Source organism: Hermetia illucens, chromosome 3 (genome assembly GCF_905115235.1).
Source record: "Hermetia illucens chromosome 3, iHerIll2.2.curated.20191125, whole genome shotgun sequence".
NCBI classification, from domain to species: Eukaryota; Metazoa; Arthropoda; class Insecta; order Diptera; family Stratiomyidae; genus Hermetia; species Hermetia illucens.
This window is the reverse complement of record NC_051851.1, coordinates 179,823,457-179,843,464: the sequence shown is the minus strand read 5'-3', so window position 1 is coordinate 179,843,464 and position 20,008 is coordinate 179,823,457. Positions and strand designations below refer to the sequence as shown.

General features: G+C 41.6%; 1 protein-coding gene across 1 annotated transcript; it reads right to left on the bottom strand.

The window, feature by feature from the left end:
• Positions 1 to 6,110: 6,110 nt before the first annotated feature.
• LOC119652707 lies at positions 6,111 to 18,752 on the bottom strand. Its single transcript, XM_038056988.1, has 8 exons — positions 17,424 to 18,752; positions 16,756 to 16,860; positions 10,445 to 10,538; positions 10,000 to 10,382; positions 9,131 to 9,819; positions 8,092 to 8,250; positions 7,833 to 7,986; positions 6,111 to 7,759 (listed from the first exon to the last, which is right to left on the bottom strand). The coding sequence occupies exons 1-8, from the start codon at positions 17,829 to 17,831 to the stop codon at positions 7,469 to 7,471; spliced, it is 2,283 nt and encodes a 760-aa protein (XP_037912916.1). The 5' UTR covers positions 17,832 to 18,752; the 3' UTR covers positions 6,111 to 7,468.
• Positions 18,753 to 20,008: the final 1,256 nt, after the last annotated feature.

Below are 20,008 nucleotides of genomic sequence, written 5' to 3'. Positions count from 1 at the left end.
CCGCTTAATTTAACTTGAGCGGAGACGGAGTATGACAAGGTGGCATTCTAACAAAATAAGTTTTGTTTTGCTTTCAATACCACCTTTAAGCTTTGCCTTTTTCCTTATCGGAAAAGGATTCACTGCAATGTGCAAATGAATTCATATATACGTAGGTAAAGACTTCTTCTTTTTCTTCAGCCTTTGTCCCGTTCACAAGCGGGGTCGGCTCGTCGTGATCGGCTTCGCCATTTGGCTCTATCGAATGCCTGATCTGGGTGCAATCTCGAGGCTTTAAAATCCCCATCTAGCGTATCAAATCACCGTTGCTTAGGTCTGCCTTTTGGTCGTTTACCATAGACTTCGATGTTCAGACCAATCTTGGCAAGTGAATTCTCGTTTGCACGAATTGCGTGACCATACCATCGAAGACGCCTTTCTCGCAACTTTTCCACGATCGGTGCAACCCCATAACGATCGCGGATATCCTCATTTCGGATGTGATCTAAACGTGTGACGCCACAAGTCCAACGTAGCATCTTCGTCTAAATTACCGCAAGACGCCGTTCATTGTCTTTTATGGTCGGCCAACACTCAGAACCATAGAGAGCGACTGGACGGACGACATTGCGGTAACGTAGGTAAAAGACTAATTATTGTAATATCTTCATACAGGAGAACGGAAGGTTGCTTTTGGGGTCAGGAATACATACATAGCAGACGCAAATTCTGAATATGAGTCTATATAGAAGTGGAAGGAATCCGCTTTGCTATGTACTGAATACTGGCCTCGCAGGATCATCAAATCGAAAGTTATAGGTAGAATATGTGCGAAAAATTACAGTTAAATTCTTGGAAGTAGAGCGAAGTACGGTAGCTGCTGATAAACCTATAATTTGGTGATTTGCTTAGAAAATTAGAATTTTAATAGAAATCTATTCTGAGCTTATCCTTTTTATTATTTGACAGGTAAAGAAGCAAACTCAAGAAGTGTACGTCATGTAAACATGTTCAAACAGACAATGGACCAACGTGTGTAGGAAGTTTCCCACATCAGACGAACACAGAACCTTTATACCTGAAGCGTTTAACTTCCGGTATTTCGATTTGTTGTTCTGCTCAATGGACGCTGCGATCGTTTTTGGTTTGACGAAGTTAATTGGGGAGATAGAGTCAGTTAGTCTGATTGCGACAAGCTGGTGGACGGATGGTTGCAAAGGTGATTGGTATATGGCCTTCAGATTCGATCTATAGATGGGAATATGCGGAGAGCATTTAGGGGGTCCTGGAAGATGTGTAGAATCCCGACAATTGAGGTTTGTATCAGCACAGTAGCTGGGTGAGGTTGGTCTGCTCAGGAGAATCTAAAGGGTGGAGAGATAATGCGAGTTGAAATATAGTTTGGGCCAATAGACGGAGACGATGTACTCGTATATGAAGCCGGCCGTGCTTTGTTGGATTGGATCGGTTTGGTCCAGGAAGTCGCTTACCACGTAATTTATGCACTCAAAGCTATGGTCTGTGCTTTGGAAGGCTGGCCTGGCGCGTGTCTGCCATCACTTTTGACGCAGCGATACTGGAAGTGTATCTTTCTGCACTACAGAATTGGCTTATGTGTAGATGATCCGCTCGAAGCTGACTGGTTATGGTGCTGGTTATCTCATTGATAGGGGTGAGATGGTCGATCTAGTAAAAAGCATCAAATGTGATAAGCCACATACACGGAGAGTTTATGGAGCAATTGGAAAGAAAGGAATGGGATGAAAAGTAATACAATTGCCTTGGTCTAATCATTGGTGAGACTTCGAGGATGAAATGGCTCCCTTAAAAGTTGATTGACCTTATGAATATTATATCTTTTTACTCGAATAATTGTAAAAATATTGCGTCATTTTGCGAATTACTAGCGGAATGAGCATATTCTGATTAATTAAATAGAAAATAATCTTTACTTTGTAGACGAATGTCCGTTTGATTTCTTTTTGCCCGCATATTTTTTGTATCCTGTAAAAATCATGAGAAATGGCCAGTGTTTATCTCTAATTTCGCAAGACTAAAAAATTACCAAATTATCCAATTACCGCACCCCAATTTTACGCTCATAAACAACAAAAACCATTACTTACGTTCAATTTATTTCTACTGGTACTTCCCATGGTTTGGGTGCTTGTTATGCTTGATTCGTTTCTACCCATTTCTTCGCTGCCCCAACGGTCAACTTATCATTGCCACTTGGGAGGGGAGAAATATTCTGTATTGAACGAATGGAATAGCCTATTGTTTTAGATACGAGGATAATGGAAACACCGCCTTTGACAAATATATCTATTGCAATCAGATTTCTATTATAATATTGAACGTATAGAAGTGGTTGGAATTCAACAGCCAAAATGATTCTTGCAATGATTTGATTATTCTTTTATTTGTTAGTTTTTCCATCTAGCTTGCATGTCAGGAGTAAGACATAGGTTTTTGTGGGCTCTTCCTTATTACTATGACATAAAGTGAAGCGATGGCGGCTTTACGGTTTCTTACCAGGGCAGAGGCAAATCGTCAGACGCTGCCTCACCTCTGCCCCTAAAGGAGCACGCAACATCTGCGAGCCGCTACGGTCACGCTGCTCCCAGGGCAGAGGTGAGGCAGCGTCTGACGACTTGCCTCTGCCCTGGTAAGAAACCGTAAAGCCGCCATTGTTTCACTTTTTTGAGAAGTTTGGGTGCAAGCCTTAAGCGAGGGGTCCGTGGACCAGGAAAGAGGGAGTAAGTTGCTTCCCATTTGGTCCGGTCTGGCATTAAGTTGATGCGGACTTAGGACCCCATCATTCCTAAAACGAATACTATGACATGTTCCTGCTCGCCGTTGACCACTGATATACCAACTTTGACTGGATTTACCTGTTCGAAAAGGACGAGCTTTTGACTTTTCATGTGTTTCACGTAAGGGGTACATATCACATATCGGTTATAATTTCCAATATATGCATACATATATATTTCTCTTTACATCAGCAATATCCCTAGAACCCTATCAAATGATAAAAGTAATTGCACCGCTTTCACATCACTCTGATAAATTATTCGTTCTGAGAAGCGACGATATTGAAAACTGATGTCTACCTATTTACTCAAGTACTTTCTCTTTGAGCTTTTCATTTTGCAGTATCAATGCAGCCAGCATCCTTCCATTAGTCCCGTACGAATTTCTAGAAAATAGGAAAACTCATGTTACCTTCATCATTTCTGCACAGAAACTTTTTGTTGCTGAGAACGACGAAAGGCAAATAACGGCATTCAGTAATACGAAACTCCCTTGCCGTTTAGAAATATCTACTTCGTAATCGCTATATAGTGAAAAAGGACACGACTGTAATGATAGTTACGGATATTGTGTTTGACATTAGTTTCTTGGAATTGCTGTGAAGGCAAACTAGCTTGAAAGTTTCGAGTTTCTGAAATCAAAGCGTAATTTGATGATAAATAGAAAAGTGGTAAGTGGATCAAAAGATATGGGTGAAGGTTTTAAATTAATTGTAAGGGTGGATTGAAGTGGAGATGCAAATAGATTTCTAAAATTAGGTAAGTAAAGTTGGAAGACGAATACTAAAGTTCCTGGGGCACTTTTTCAATAATTCGATTGTACTCATATCTTGCTGCATAGTATGCCTCTGACCTAGGCTAAGAAATTTCCGCTGTGAAGTCGCTTCTCCTCCCGACGGAGCTCTTGATAAGCCTCCGCGCCTGCCCGCTTTCTTTGAGAATGCAACATTACTTCCGACTTTTTTTGCCACTTGGGCCACGTTTGTTTGGGGCCACATCAATGATAACGTTCTTCGGGTGACTGTGAAGGTCATTTGTCGATGCTTCATCTCTCGCACCTCTCTTGACTGCGGTTATTGCGGGACCCATTTCCTCTTTATAGATATTACGGGAGACTGCGCTGTGGATAGCTTCAATGTTAACTCTCACCTGATTGTCAGAGGGGATTTAGGTGGTGTTGTTATTCGAGCTCGGAACACCGCGCCAATGAGATAGTGATCCGTGTATATATTGGCCTCCCTATAGGCTCTAACATTTTTTATTGCTGAAACGTGGCGGTGTTCGATCATGAAAGTGGTCCCGTCTGGAGAGGCCTATGTTATTAATGGCAACCTTATGTAAGCTATGGGACGCCACGTATTTCCTGAATACGGGCTCTGTCCCTACTTGGCCTTTGAAATCCCCAAGTGTGATTTTGAAATCATTCCCGGGACACAGTTTCTAGGGTCCTTCCTATTGCCCATCCCCTGTAGGAGCGTGAACGTTAATAAGGTTTATAGTTTTAAGTTTGCCTCACAGGCGTAGAGCGGATAGCCGTTGCTTTGAAAAAATGCCAATAAAATCAGGTTTCATTTTTTGGTTAACTGAGAAACCTACTCCGATCACATGGCTTACTGGTGGGCCACTATAATATGTGGTATAGTGGCTCTTCTCCAGGTAACCAGTAACCAGAAACGATGTTCCATCAACCTTATATTGGGGCAGGGTATCAGTTAGCTGTTGGGCAGCATTTGATCTGTATGTATGTTCCATGAGCAAATGCATAAATGGTTATTCCGTTTTCGTTGCGGGTTCGTCGTTGTGCTGTCAATCTGATCCGAACCTCCTTTTGCGACTTCGCAATTTCAGTTTTCCGTGTAGAGTTGTGTGTAGGTAAGCCCTATCCAACCCCCAACCTGGAGGACTAGTTAGTACAATTTGTCCCGTTTTTAGTCGCGGGAGACTCGCCTTGAGCCTCCTCCGTTTTTCGTTAAGAAATGACTCCTAGCGGTTACACACACCATACTAAACAATTTGTTCCATTTCTATTTGTCAGGCCAACGGGACCTCACAATAGTGTCCGGTCGAACTAGAATTAATGAGCCAATTTGAACCCCAAAACGAAATTTCGCTATCGCTATATTCTCCATGCTGTCTTGGTCGAAGAATGTGAAGGGGTTCAGTGGACCATGACTATTCTGATAATATCTGTTTGCTCCTCTACTGAGTGAAATCGTTCTGGATTTGAAGAAGGCAGCAAAAGTAAAGTTCTCTGTATAACGAAAACCACACTTTTCCAGTCTGCATTAATGAGCAGAACATTGAACGTGTCGATCAATTCGTGTATCTAGAGAGCGTTGTTTTTGCGGATGGTGACAGGATTTGACGTTGTTCGACTCACTAATAGTGCTAAATCTGTTTTTGTTGTAAATTTAGCAATCTTAACATCAACATAAGGTTGACACTATTCTGCGCAGTACATGGAAAGTGCACCGCCACTGTTATTTGAAAGTTCCAAGGCCTCATCAGATTTTGTTTGAATCGTGTTATCAAAGTACTCTGCCCGCACAATTTCGAACGAAGAACTTGGTCAGCTTATGCGTCAGGTACCTGTGAACGGGTTGACTAGGGGCGAAAATTGCAGTGGATAGGTCACAGTTTGCGAAAGGGCAATAATTCCATTGCAGGCTGTGCCATGGAATGTAATTTACTATTCCAGAATAGCCAACAAATGGGTCGCCGTAGAGTTGGTGCAGAAAATTGAAAGAGGAACGCAAGTTTCTTTGGAAGTCTTGGAGGAGCTAAAACCCATTTCAATAAATTGGCAAAGATGGGACGTTAGTGTTCGATGATGAATGATGAATGGCAACTGTATATATTCGTGTAAGCAAACTTAACATCACTTGGTTTCTGGTTAATAAATTCTTCAACAAAATCCTATCCGAAGTTACTTTCCCAAATGGTTCGACAATAAATTTTTAGTTTGGGAGAGTGACTTTCGATACTGTAGTTTTACTGGATCCGTATTTTAATTTTGGCATATTTGCGAGTGGTGGGAGAGCTTAGTTCATTTACCAAATTCAAAGTAGTTTTGCAACACCTTCTCCCTGTTCTTTTGCATTTGTCCTTCTTCTTCTTCTTGGTTGCGGGGTTGGCTCATCTAGATCGAATCGTAACTTGTTTTTTTTTGCTACTTATTGAAAGGAGTTCCATAAAGACAATAGCATTGATTAGGTGGGGTACACAATATTCTCTGAAGAAAAATTGGGGGTGGAAACTGATAAGGTTTGCAGAAAGTAGAAATCTTCCTTATTTGAACAAAAATGCGAGCCTTCAAATTTTGTTTAAATATGTTTATTTTATTTGGAGTTGTTTTTCACTTTTGTAAGTTTCTGGTTATGATTTTAGAATAATCGTCATTACAATTCTCATAATTTTGCCACCATTAGTTCCACATTTCAAACAGAATATTTTTCCATTTTCAAAATATTATATTAGAATATATTCCAAAGGGTAATAAAATGCCTCAATTCGGGATTCAAAATCTCTCGTTAACATTATACCGAAGGCAAAACTTAAATTGAAATTTTATACAGTCTCTAGGGTATATAATAGGATTTTGTAATGCACTGAATAATTTTCAAAAAGAATTTTCTCCACCGACCTGCTTCCACCATGCGACTGCTTTATGCTACCTAGTGAATGGCATAGCGTTGTGTTTACCAGAATGGGCCAGATAGACACGGCAGAATGAAATATGCTTCAGCATTGACTGCAGTTCCCAGTTTAATGTAAAACTCTCATGACGATGGTCTACATTTTACACCACCCTGGTTGATCACGTGCAGAAGCATGAGCGTTTTAGTATATTGAATTGCCTAAAGAACAGGAAAATATGTATGCATATAGGTCGGCCTTGCCTGAGCAGCAGAATCTCGAGGGATTCATGTAGACCGTTTTTATCCTAAATCCCAATTGCAAAGCGCATCCTTAAAATGAAACGAATCTTCCTAGTTTCGACGCTATGAAATATTTTCATGATTTTTCCAATAATAGAATGGTCATAACCAATTGCAAGGCTCAGTGCAGTTTATATCTCTTTCAAATTAATAATTTATCCATAATTTTCAGGATTTTCAGTGCAGGCTGATTTTTTCGGTTGGCATATATTAGTTTGAAATGGATGAATAGAAGCGAATTTTTCTCTATATTTATCATGGACTCTAGTTTGAGGTTTCAGTTATTGTATTTCGGGATTGGGAATTTTCTAGGATAATGGTATTTATTGAAATTGCGCGATAAGCTTTGGTATGTATAAATTAATATCGTTTAGGCCTAACTAAAAGCTGAAATACCTTGAAGGATAAATTTGTGCGCCAAAAAAAGAATTGTTGCTTAAGTTTCTTCGTTTTTATGAAATATACAAATTTGATAATTGCTGCATCAAATAAATATAAGAAAGTACTAATTCTTCCTGGTTACTTCTTTCATAAGTTCTATAAAACTTATTGAATCATGTCTACATATTTGGTAAAAACATCCTTATTCGACTGTTTTTCTTCTGTTTGAAGTCTATCCTCCTAAGTTCCATTATTTTCGAACCTTAATGTAATAAAACGAATTAACATAAAATCCTAAAAAATACATTTTCTCTTTGGTTTCACATTTATCCTCATTTTCAATTATCGTTTATGCTAGGCAACCATTTTAGCTTTAATCTTATCAACATTTTTCAGTATTTTGCCGCCGTTCCTTGTATCAACGGCGTTTTGCGCGCTATTTGTGCTATTCTTGACATGGAGAGTTTTCTTTCGAGTAGGTGGTGGCCTTGTAGGAGGAGGCGGGATATCAGGTAAGTTACAAGGTCGCTTCAAGTAGTTGTAGACGGTCTCGACACGATCGAGTAGACGTCGCTGATATTTGAGGGCGGTGCGATCAACTAGGGAGGGTGCTTTGATGCAGTCGTCACCACCGAATTCACACACCTAAGAATAAGACAATGTGTAGGGCCAGGGTAGATTTTTGGCAGTTCTGCATGCTTTTCTTAAGAATACTTACTCGATAATGATGTAATATTCCTGCATCAGCAGGAACATTCATAGTCCCTTTTCCTGGTACGAATTCCCAGACAAAGTGGTTGCCAGCCTCTACGACTGCTTCTGGTTTGCATATGTACTTTGATCGTTGTTTTTGAGGATGCAGTTTAGATCGTCTATGGACAAAGTAAGTTATGTCAAAAGTGTAAAGAGAAAAAATGATTAAATAATTGTTTTTAATTCATCTGAACTCCAAAAATAATTCACCAGGCACCACAAACCTTCTTGTTTTTCGTTGGGTGAGCAATGCTGCTCTAAGCGCAGGATTACTCGATTGCTGATCGTATACTCGGACGTCATCAGCAAATTGTAAATAGAAGAATGCATTTTGGAAGGAGTATGCTCCCGTATTCCGTCCCGCGAATCGAGTATTTAACCAACTATAATTAAAATGCATTTAATGGCACCATTTTCATTTTGCTTACGGGGGAGAAACCACATTAAAAAGCCTTTTTTCAGGGACCCCTTTTCAGATTTCTTTAGTGGGAAGAATTATTACGAATTCAATCAAATTTGGCCACTTGGAACTTTTTTTGAAAAGTTTAAGTTAAAAATAAAAGAGTTACCCGGCAACTTTCGCTGGGCTTCTCCAATTGGGGGCGTGTAGCCACCCCAACTTTTGCCTGAAACCGAAAAGCTTATTTTCAGATACTCAAAATAAAAAATTTGCAAGTGTTCAAATAAAGGTACTTGGATTTTCACCATTTTTTTACTAATTATGTAAAATAAGGCACCTTTGAGAAAGTGATTTTATCTCAAGTATTGGTTCATATTCTTGGTAATTTTGTAAAGAATCATACCTTCAAATAATGATGGATTCATTACTTTTTGAGCTAGAATTCCCGCAAATGGAGAAACATCGTTTTGAAAAAAAAAACGCGTTTGAAAAAAAAAAATGTTTGACAAATCCCCTTTCGGATATGAATATTTTTATCATTCTTAATTACGAAGAAAATACATTTATAACAAATATGAATGCACTCGTACAAGGTACTGACGCCAACTATTTATAAATACACTATTCACATAACGCTAACATATTTCGTAAGGTTGTGGGTGGGAGACCTTGAGCCTCTACTCGATAATCGCTCGCTTCTACCCCTATAAAAAAAGGACCACAAATTTCGCTTTGAAATTTCTGCAGCGTATTCTGGGATAGCTAGGCTAACGATCTATGTAATAAAAAAAGTCGATTTTGAAAATCCCTGAATGTGGTTTCCCCCCCTTAAATCTAAGAAAATTCGCAGTATCTTCACTTACTTTGTTAAATCTATCAGTGTATCGTTATGCCGAGGAATTATAAATTCGTCTAGATCGATTAGTGCTAAATACGCGTATCTATACATATTTCTATATAAGCAATCATTTAACGCGGAAAACAGTCCCTCAGTTCGAATTTCTTTCTGGGAGCGCATCCGTAAATTCCAGGAAAGAATGTCGACTGTAGGTTTTATGTAAACACTCTCGAGGCCCTGCGGTGGAGCTTTTGTAGTGTTTCGATTTTTCAATATTCCCGCCGTTCCCAATCCGTACGCTTCCTTATCGTATTCATCATAGGCCGTTAGATTTTCTGGGATATTTCCTCGTTCATATTGATGCAATATACAAGATGCATACGATCCCAGGGTGTGATTATAAAATGTAAAGTGTGATACTCCAAGAAGAGTGTTCAGTTCGAGGAACTCCAGCAAATAAAGGGGCTTGTTATAGCTGAAATGGAATGGTTTTACGCAAACTGCCATTTTATTGGGGATATCTTGAGTAGGCGAGCGTGTTCGATTAGTGAAATCACTATCCTGGTCCGTGTTCCGAACAGTGAGGATATTTCCTGGCGGTGCTCGTAATCGACTAACAACACTAACCGCCTGAGGAACATATAATCCTGGCGCTCGAAGCGGACATAGCACGAAGCAAGCGCTGTATTTAAGATTCCAATTTTCTCTGATAATCTGTAAATAAATATTTTATTATGGATTCTTTGTTGTTTATATTTAGGAGCATTCATCTCCCTCAAATATTAGTAAATAAATACATATATTGGAAAAATTCAACAGAGAATATAGCCTAAAACTACTTGGACTTGCTGTTTCCTATTTACGATTCACATTTCCTTGCTCCATTATACGTACCTTAACTCTTGCCATTACCGTTGCCGAATAGTATTTAGTTCGATTATTTATATCCTTGTATGAATACCAGAAACGACACCATACTTTCTCTGGCCCACGAGTTTTCGTCGCTCCAATAACTCGAACCATTTTCCCATCTCGTCGATCGTAGTAGGCCGAGAAGACGAAAAACTTGAAGCGTGTTCCGTTGACAACTTGCCAGGAGCCATCGGTTGGCTCACTGCCAGTTGGAAAGTGGGGTAGAGTTTGTTCGATTTTCGTTGGTAACATTTGCCCCCATGGAATCGAAAGTCCTTGGGCTGTGCCATGATTACCCGGACCAGTACCACCCAAACCAGCGGCATTCGAGTCAGACGCAACAGGAGCACCGCCTGCTATGCGATCTAAAGATTAATTGTAAGAAAGTGTGATTTAATAATCAGAGAAATTAATTTCGAGGGAATACCTGATAATTTTAATTTACTATCACTACGAAACTGGAAGAATGCTAGTTTGTTATCACCTAGGAGAAGACTGCCGTCTATCAAATCGTAGTCCTCCTAAAAAGAAAAGATTGATGTATCTTTCTTTAATTAGTTGGTATAAAATACATTATAAATTAGTCCTGTGACTATTCTAGGACATGTTTAATGACTTATGTTGTACTTATTTAATTCGAGCTTCACAAAAAAACGTAAGTTTCGAGAAATATCTATATTCATTTGAAATACCAACATATAAACACTATGTACATTTTTAAAGTGTTTTCCTTATTGTTTGTGAATCTAAGGAGGGAATGGCTGCCATAAGCGGCCCATGAGGATATTGTTACACAGTTCGAGAGACGAGCAAGTATTTTCCTTTCACTTACTGCGTGCGTTGTGCAAAAATACGAGTGGGTATGGAGGAAAAATTGGCAATACCTAACTGGGGCGTCTTACCCTTTTCACGAACACTTCCTGAGACCAAGTCACTACTTCTCTTCCTTGCTATTGAAACGTTTCTTAAATTTGGAATATAGCTTGCTTAAACGGAACACAATTTCAATGTTTTTGCGAGATCAGCCTCTTGAAAATTCACTATAGCATTATCATCAGAATTAAATTAAAAATTAGGGAAATTTGAGTTTTTATTTGGTCTACGTTACATTTGGAGATGCGCCAAAGTCTCCTTAAATTCGTAAAAGGATCAGTGAGCAACCCTCGACGACAAGTTTGATTTCAACCTACAATTCGTCAAAATCATCAATCGTGTGCCCAAAAGGTCTGGTGTTATCATGGATTATTTTTCGATGCTACCTCAACCCAGCCCTTCTCAACACTTTGGAAAAATCCTTAAATATTACTCCCTTTTTGCTCCTGCTTTGCTCTTGAAACTTGGTTTGCGTAGACTATCTTTCCCCACTTCGTAAGTTGAGATCCTTTTACCACAACACGCCGAATCTTCCCTGATATGTGTACTCTTTTCAAGATCTGCAGTAGCCTGCTAGACTGCTGTGCCTCTTCGGACATTGCCCTTTCCATTGTTTTTCGTAACACAAGTAGCGGGGATATTTTCGAAGCTCTCTTTATGGAATTCTAAAGCTACTTGCACTTCCGGATCCTGAGAGTACGCTAGTCCTACAATACCCTACAGTTTGCTTGCCTCGACCCGGTCCCTCTTCCCAATTTTTAGCGCGCAATAAGTTATTTATGTGTTATGTTATATATGCACGTCTGTAGACAGCTCACGGTTGCTCGCTCAAGTGACAGTAACGGCTGCAGGAATATAAAAAAGATTTGATATTTGTGAGAGGAGTTTCAGGTTGGCAACCAAGTTACACTGCCTGTGGTGTAGTTTGTAATCGCCGGCCTTTTACACGCTTGCAATCTTAGCGAGAATTCACTCGTTAACACGAATTGCATGACCATACCATCGAAGACTCCTCTCTCGCAATTTTTCCACGATCCGTGCAACCCCATATCGATCGCGGATATCCTTATTTCGGATGTGATCAACACGTGTCACACCACTAGCCCAACGCAACATCTTCGTCTCCATTACCGCAAGACGCCGTTCATTGTCTTTTATAGTCGGTCAATACTCAGAACCACAGAAGTCGATAGGACGGACGACATTGCCGTAAATTTTATATTTGAGACTTTCGTTGATACATTGATCACAAAGAACACCAGTTGTGGAACGCCACTTCATCCAGATTGCGGTAATGCGTGAAACAATTTCACAACGCAGTTCTCCATTGGCTGATAGCATTAACCCGAGATATTTAAAGCGCTTCTTTCTGGGCAGGTCGTTGCTATTGACAGTGGTTGTGCTTGTTTCATGAGGATCGGTTGTCAAAAATTCAGTTTTATTCAGTTTCAATCTGAGACCGTGTTGCATGAGGCGATTATTCCATTTTTGGACAAGTTGATCGAGATCATGTTTGCTATTGGACGCCAGGAAAACATCATCTGTATAAAGCAGTGTGTAGGGCGCTGGATGTGGGATGTCTCGTATGAGAAAGTCCATAGTAAGAACAAAGAGGAGTGATGAGAGGGCACTTCAAACAGAACACCAACAGAGACACGAAGCGGTTTTGATACACCCACCACACTTTAAAATTTACTTTTCGGATCGTGGTAGAGCAGTTGAACCTAGCGTACGAGTTCTTTTTTCACTAAGTGTTGTCGTAGAGCATACCAGATGATTTCGTACGGTACACGGTCAAAGTTGCTAATTAAGTTGCTTGGTTTATATCATATGTGAAGCTTGGTTGATAACTAGATTTCCTTGCATAAGGTACCTTTTACCTCTGAATGCAACATGTAATTTCAAATTTTATCTTTCTGTGAATTGTTCCCTTAAATAAATAAATATTGTTTTTCGGGAGGAATGCTAGCGAACAATATTATGCCGGTTTAGTTGGTAGGATGTCATGCATGCCTTTCTTCCGAATGATGTGAACTCTCTTCAATAATAAGCCAGATTCAATCAACGTCTTGGAAGTCAGCATTATTCAAGTTACTCATGAGATATCAAGTGCTATGGGCGAACACATGGTCGAAAATTGCTTTGATATTTTTTTTTAGTTTTCGCAGGTCGGTAGCGGGGTGGCCTCATCTGGATCGGTTTCACTACTTCTCCTGATCGGAAGTTTGGCTCGGGTGGATTCAAGTGGTTTTCAAACTACCGTCTGGCGTATTACGCTTCCGCTATTCGCTATTTTGTTTAGATCATTCTTGACTAGTGAGCTGTTCTCATTGGGCTCACGTACTCGAGGAAGGCTCTTGTCACGAAGCCTTACCGGAGGTTATCTGCTACCATGGGAACCGGGATGGTCCTCTGAGGGCATACGTTCCAGGAGAATTCCTGGAGGATGTGTTCTGGGCCCGGTTTTTTTGCGGTTTGCCCCCTAGTGGGAGTTTGATGATGGTTGTGGTATGCCTACATCGCGGGCAGAGCTCCTCTGAGCTCAAGCGTGGAGTTGCGCTGTACAACTCGGGTGCCGTACCCCTTAGTTGCGGCAGAGGTGTTAGTAGGCCTTGCATCCACTAGTATGAATGCTGAGCCTGCACTCACCAAAATTGCCAAAGTAAAACATCCACGCTGTATTCCCTTTGGTTTGCTGGAAATGATGCAGCAGTTGGATGTCCTGAAGTCTGGCATGTCAGCTAACAACTGCCCGACACAAGGCTGTTTGTGAAGTCGTCAAGTGGTAAATTGATGTAATATTTCGCTTAATATATTTGGTTCATTTAGTTCTGTGAATACAAATCAAGAATTGGTACGAACATTCTGAACCAATAGCGCGATTAAACGGAGGAAAGGCATAAGCTGTGAAAGCTCAATCCAGAGATTCCTAGATTGCATCGGCTTAGGAGGAATCCATAGCGAACGCATGCCTCGGGGTTGAGCAGCGGTCCAGGCATGCTCATGCGCTCAACAGTAGAGTTGCACTCGAGGTGGCTGTGGTCTTAAACAAGTCAACCTGCTAGAGTTGCACCCCCGGTGAGGGTCTCGTAAGGGCGCACCCTTCGAGAAATCTTCGATCTGGCTTACCAGAAAAACGCCGTTTCTTCGGAGGGGAAGTATGCCCGAAAGTTTTAAGTATTCTCAGGGCGAGTGCAGTAGAAACAGGTCCTCTGTCGTCATTGCGGATAGCATGTTCATACCATTCAAAGTGCTTTCGCTACATACTGTATCCAAACTATCCAGAAAATCATTGATCAAATGTCTTTTTCCAATATTTATGGACATAAAGGAAAGGAAAAGTGATGAATTTTTGCACCCAAATGCGAAAATATTAAAAAGGTCGATTGTTACCAGTTAGTATTGACCGAAGGGGTGTTCACTGAACGTAGTTCAGTGAATATATATATAGCGTCCTTAAGTACTGCATTTTTATACTAATAAAGATTAATCGAAATGAATCAGAAGGAAGAAAGCATCTAAGCATCAAAAAGTAGAATCAGCTTGGAATATGTCACCAGAACCTTGTTCGTGTGGAGAAAATTACTGATGGGAAATCTCAAGAATGATCATTTACGAAATGTTAGATAATTTCTTTATTAAACTTGAAAATATTTTATAGTTTTGTGAAAATTTAAATAATCCAAAATTGTCTCGTAACCGATACACTTTTTTAGGTGTCTACACCGCCGCGGTTGGAACAGAAGAGCTCGGCTTATTTCCATGCGGTCCTTACTGTCCCAACCAACGGCATTTTTCACCGCTAATCCTCCACTCCCTTGGTGCGTTCTAAAATGAGTGAGTGGAGATTTCCGCGCCATCTACCCGTCCGCATCCGCAACATTCGAAATAAATTTCGAATGCCGCAGATCCTGCCGCGCCACATCACTCCGCCCCCAGACGAAACCTAGGGGGTTTCGGCGACGGATCCCGGAACTTCGTTCCCCGTTAATCCACAAAGCGGACACGACGCTGCTTCGGGGCGCACACGGGTTTCAGCCTGGACAAAGAGACCGCCTTTTTGTGTCCACCGATCTGGAGCTGGAAGAAATGTTCTCCCCTCTCGAGAACGCGGTACGGGCCCTCATATGGAGGCTGCAGCGGCCGTCCTGATCAGCACGTGCGTGCATGTGTCCAGTTCCTTGGGCGAACAAGCAGGTATGGGCGAGTGTCGAGTGGGTGGTGGCGCTTTGATGCGTCGGAGATTGTCCCTCAGCAGACGCACCAACCCCGACTCCGTGAGACCCGATCTCTTGTCGAAGACCGAATCGCTTGGGAGTCTTGGGCTCTCCCCGTAAACCAGCTCCGCGGGGCTGGCAGCAAATTCCTCTCGGCGGGTTGTACGTAGGCCGAGTAGGACGAGAGGCAAGACTTGAGTCCAGGACGGGTCGTCGCGTGCCATAATGACGGCTTTCAGCGTCCGGTGCCAACGTTCTAGCATCCCATTGGATTGCGGGTGGTATGCAGCAGTCCGCTGGCGTTTAAAACCCAGGAGTTTACCTAACTCCGAGAAAAGGGTGGATTCAAATTGCATTCCCTGGTCAGTGATGACCACTGCAGGGACGCCAAAGCGTGGTATCCACTCTCGGCAGAGGGCTTCGGCACAAGATTGCGCCGTAATGTCTTTCACCGCGTGAACCTGTCGATGATTGTGAGGCAATACTTGTAGCCGTGCGAGTCTCGCAAAGGCCCTATTATGTCGAGGTGTATCGTGTGGAAACGCTTGGTAGTGCGAGGGAATGAGCCCACTTCTTTCCTTACATGCCTGGAGACTTTACACTTTTGGCATGCGATGCACTCTCTGGCCCAGGAATTGATATCCTTGTTCATGGAGGGCCAGAAGTATTTGCCGGTGACTAACCGGTTTGTTGTCCTGATGCCGGGGTGCGCCAAGTCGTGAACTGCGTGGAACACTTCCTTGCGAAATGTGGCCGGAATGTATGGCCGAGGTCCCTTTTCCGAGTCTTCGCAGCAGAGCGAGAGGTTTGAGCCGAAAATGGGAAACTCCCGAAATTTGTATTTGGGGTTGGATTTGAGGCTCTGAAGTGCAGCGTCATCCTCCTGCGCCTTGGCAATAGCCGAGAAATCGAGTGAGGCGGGGATGTTAACCTCGGAGACACGAGACAAAGCGTCAGCAACTATGTTGTCCTTGCCGGACACGTGCTGGATGTCTGACGTAAACTGGCTTATGAAGCTCAGGTGTCGAAGCTGACGAGGGGACGCTTTGTCGGGCTTTTGTTTCAAAGCAACGTCCGCATCCGCAACATTCGAAATAAATTTCGAATGCTGCAGATCCTGTCGCGCCACAAATGCTTGTACTCTTTTGATTAGATGGCAAACAAATAAGCATAGTTAAAACACTATATCCAGACTTACGTCGAACCTCCAGGAAGTGGGTGTCACTGTTGTCACTACTACACGAGCACTAGATGACTTATTTGAGTTCTGTGATTTTTCCATCTAGGAATGTAGGCTGTAATTAGTTTTCGATATATCCCTCAAGATAATCAATTCAATTATTTGCATACATTGTTTGGTGCCAGCCACATGTCAATTGCTTGTTGTTCTATGCATGTTCCACTCTCTCTTCTCTCCACCACAAGCATTTGAACAATAATGGGAAACTAATTGGATATTCACCCAACCGTCAATTGAGCTCTTGAATCCTCATTCTTCGTTAATAAAGGCTCAAGGATTGACCTCGAAACTGATGAATATGTAACTTTTACGATATCTCGATATCCAGATCATACTCATATTCATAACTTTACCACATGTTCTCGTTTCCAAGTAATTTGTGTGTTTTCTCCCCGTTTTCTAACTTACCTTAACATTATCATAGTCCGGCATTGAATCACCTAGTCTGCTGCCAAGGTTACCGTGTCGCAGCACAATCATACCGCCATGCTGTTTATCGTCAATCATGAACAGCTGGGAAAAGAATAGAGAAGTTCTCGTAAGTATGGCTCACTTTCACACGATGGGGGTGGCTGCCACCCGTCTTCCGATTTCAAGAATTCTAGATAGGTATGTGGGTGGTGTTCCATTCACCGACATGGCACAAAAATAAACGACAAAAGCATCAAACAAAAATAGCAACAGAGGCAGATAATAATACGAACTGACAAGAGCATATGAAAATAATGTCGTTGTTCTACTATTTACCCCTTGAGCAGTTGGGGGGAAAATTGTTTGTGGCTACCTATTGGATGCTTATCTCACCCTAGTAGCTTCGCATTTAATCACTGTGGTTATTTCATTATTTTGTGGAAAATTAAACCAATAATTTATGTGAGGATAAGGTTAGAAGGCGAATAATATTAAAGGGAAGACTTCCCTCATAAAAAAGCGCAGCATTGTATTGCTTTTCAATAGGTCTTTTGAAAAAAGAAAATCGCAATTTTAAAGTAATTTGAAAACGGAAGTTTGAAATCGTCAAATATTTATGGGAGAATCGTTGAAAATCATCCAAAGCAAACACAAAAAATTCTTACCTCTGTCAAGATAATGAGTCCAAAAACTGCAAAGAATGCAACCACTATCAAAAAGCTCATTCCAGCTCGTTCTCTAGCCCCCCAGGGCCCAACTCTTTTCGAACGTTTGTGATGATGATGCCGTGACGATGATGATGATGAATGATGTATATGAGCCGACGATCCTATTCCCAATCCTGATCCTGATCCTGATGAAGAGTTCTGCAACAGAGAAGCGGTGGAGGATAATGACGATGATGACGAGGACACTGTCGATGTCGACATGGAATACAGTGATGCAGTAGACGGCGAACAAGTAGTGGCTGCAACGCTACCACCCGTGAATAAATGCAATGCTTTCGTAGACGCCTTGGAGGTTAAGGAGCCCCCCAGATTTTTCGTTTTTGGGGGGCTCCCATTTAAATACATGATAGGCACGTACTTTTATTTTTGAATGCGCAGCAATTATGAAGCCAGCAAAATGTGGAGACGACGCTTAGATATAGTTACAAAACACGAACTTCCTTTGAGTGGAAAGTACACAAACTTTAATGAATTCCATTCTGGTTGGGAAAGTGGGGGTGAACTTTTGAGGTGCTGCACTATCCTATGCACATCACTTCCGTACGAGTCATCAGTTGAGTTCTTGAACAAACAACACCACTAAACACGTAGATAATTACGACTAATGAGTCTGACAAGAAAACAAAATAAGTTTTCCGTCAACGCTATTTCAACTTTATTCATTCTTCCTCCCGGTCTAGTTACTTCCTGATTTTTGGGAAAAATCAATTCCTAACCTCAAAGACGCTCCCAAAAATCACACAGAATTCCGTCAACACTTCGTTATCCAATCTACTTTTGTGTTTCAATGCTGACCGCGAAGGCGATCCTTATTCCTATCCTTCGAGTCACATATCACTCCGAATGCAATGGTCATCTCCATTCAGTCTCACATTATCTTCCTTGGCTTTTTCCTGATGGACTTGGCATCGGTAAGTAATGCAAAATTTCGGTAACTAGTTTCCACTTGTTATCCTTGAATGGCGAATGGATTTAAACACAGTTTCACTTGTTTACACACACTCAACAATAGGCAGGATTTACAGATCCGCATTCAGAAGACGGGGCCAAGGCTGGCTGGAGCGTTAATCTCGCGTCTCATATCTGACACGACTACCAATTTTACAATTTTTCATTTCCAGCTTCCGATTATAAACACAAATATTAAAGGGATAATATTGACATTGGAACTAGACTTTTTAACTACTTGGACTGTGTGAGCGACATCGTTTGCAGGAGTATGCTCGAAAGGAGAACGCTTGTGCATTTATTCATTCATTCAACTACTGATGATGTGCTTGTCTGCTTACTTTCGCGATATTTAGGAAGTGTACAGAGGCATGACATGCGCAACAAGGATTTGAAAGTGACAGGATAAATGAGTGTTGTTGTTGCTTGAGTTGGTTGCAAGTATTCAAACAAGCAATTTTTCGATGAATCCTTGCAGGAAGACAAGTAGGAAACTACATAGCTGAATATTTGAATTCCTTCAAGGGATTGTACTGAATTCACGCCTCTTCCGGTTTGGTGAACATTTCCATAGGAAGGATTCAGGTTTTTCCAATGTTATTTTGGGCTTGGATATTGTCATTGTTACTTCCACGAGAGAGATTATGACCTCAGAGAATACAAACTTTAATCATGAACGCCAATAAACATACGTAGATAGAAAGATAGTAAATAGTGCGTACAATACTAGGAAAAATATTAAGCAGTTGAATTATTAAAAGATATAGATATATAGATGCCCGAACTTTTCGCTAACATCTTCGAGGCGTGCCTAAAAGAAGGAATATTCCCTGCCCAGTGGAAAAAGCAAAAGTTGGTGTTGCTTCCGAAGCCTGGCAAGCCACCTGGAAACCTAGCGTTTTATCGTCCTATCTGCCTGTTGGATACAATGGGGAAGATGATGGAGAGAGTCATCTACAACAGACTCCTGCCCATCATCGAAGCCAGCAATGGTTTGTCGGAACGCTAGTTTGGTTTCCGACGCGCCCACTCTACGGTGGACGCAATTAACATGGTGGTAAACCTGGCAAAAGGTGCACTGATTTCTGGCGGCTGCTGTGCCGTAATGGCGTTGGATGTCAAAAACGCATTCAACTCGGCCAACTAGAATAGAATTAAAGGGGCGTTGGCTGATATAGGTGTCCCCTGATACTTAGCGAATTTTGTGGAAAACTACCTCTCAGAGAGGACTCTCTGGTACGGGACGGATGAGGGCCCCAAAGAGTACATTGTCACAGCCGGAGTACCACAGGGATCGGTCCCCTGTTGTGGAATATCATGTATAATGGGGTGCTTGCTCTTCCCGTCCCAGAGGGGACTACGATTGTCGGCTTTGCTGATGACCTAACTATGGTTGTTGCAGCAAAACACCCAGAAGATGTGGAGGTTTACGCAACAGAAACAGTGGGAGCGGTAAAGTCCTGGCTAGAAAAGGCCGAGCTGACTTTGGCGGACGCGAAAACGGAAGCGGTCTTAATAACAAAACGCAGGAAAAATAACACTGTAAAAGTGGAGGTCGGTGGACATACGGTCGT

Coding starts and splice junctions, on each gene's coding strand:
- LOC119652707 (XM_038056988.1), bottom strand. CDS start 17,831: ATGTATTTAAATGGGAGCCCCCCAAAAACGAAAAATCTGGGGGGCTCC. Junction 10,383..10,444: donor TAGTAAATTAAAATTATCAG/GTATTCCCTCGA, acceptor ATTAATCTTTAG/ATCGCATAGCAGGCGGTGCT. Junction 7,987..8,091: donor ACCCAACGAAAAACAAGAAG/GTTTGTGGTGCC, acceptor CTTTGTCCATAG/ACGATCTAAACTGCATCCTC.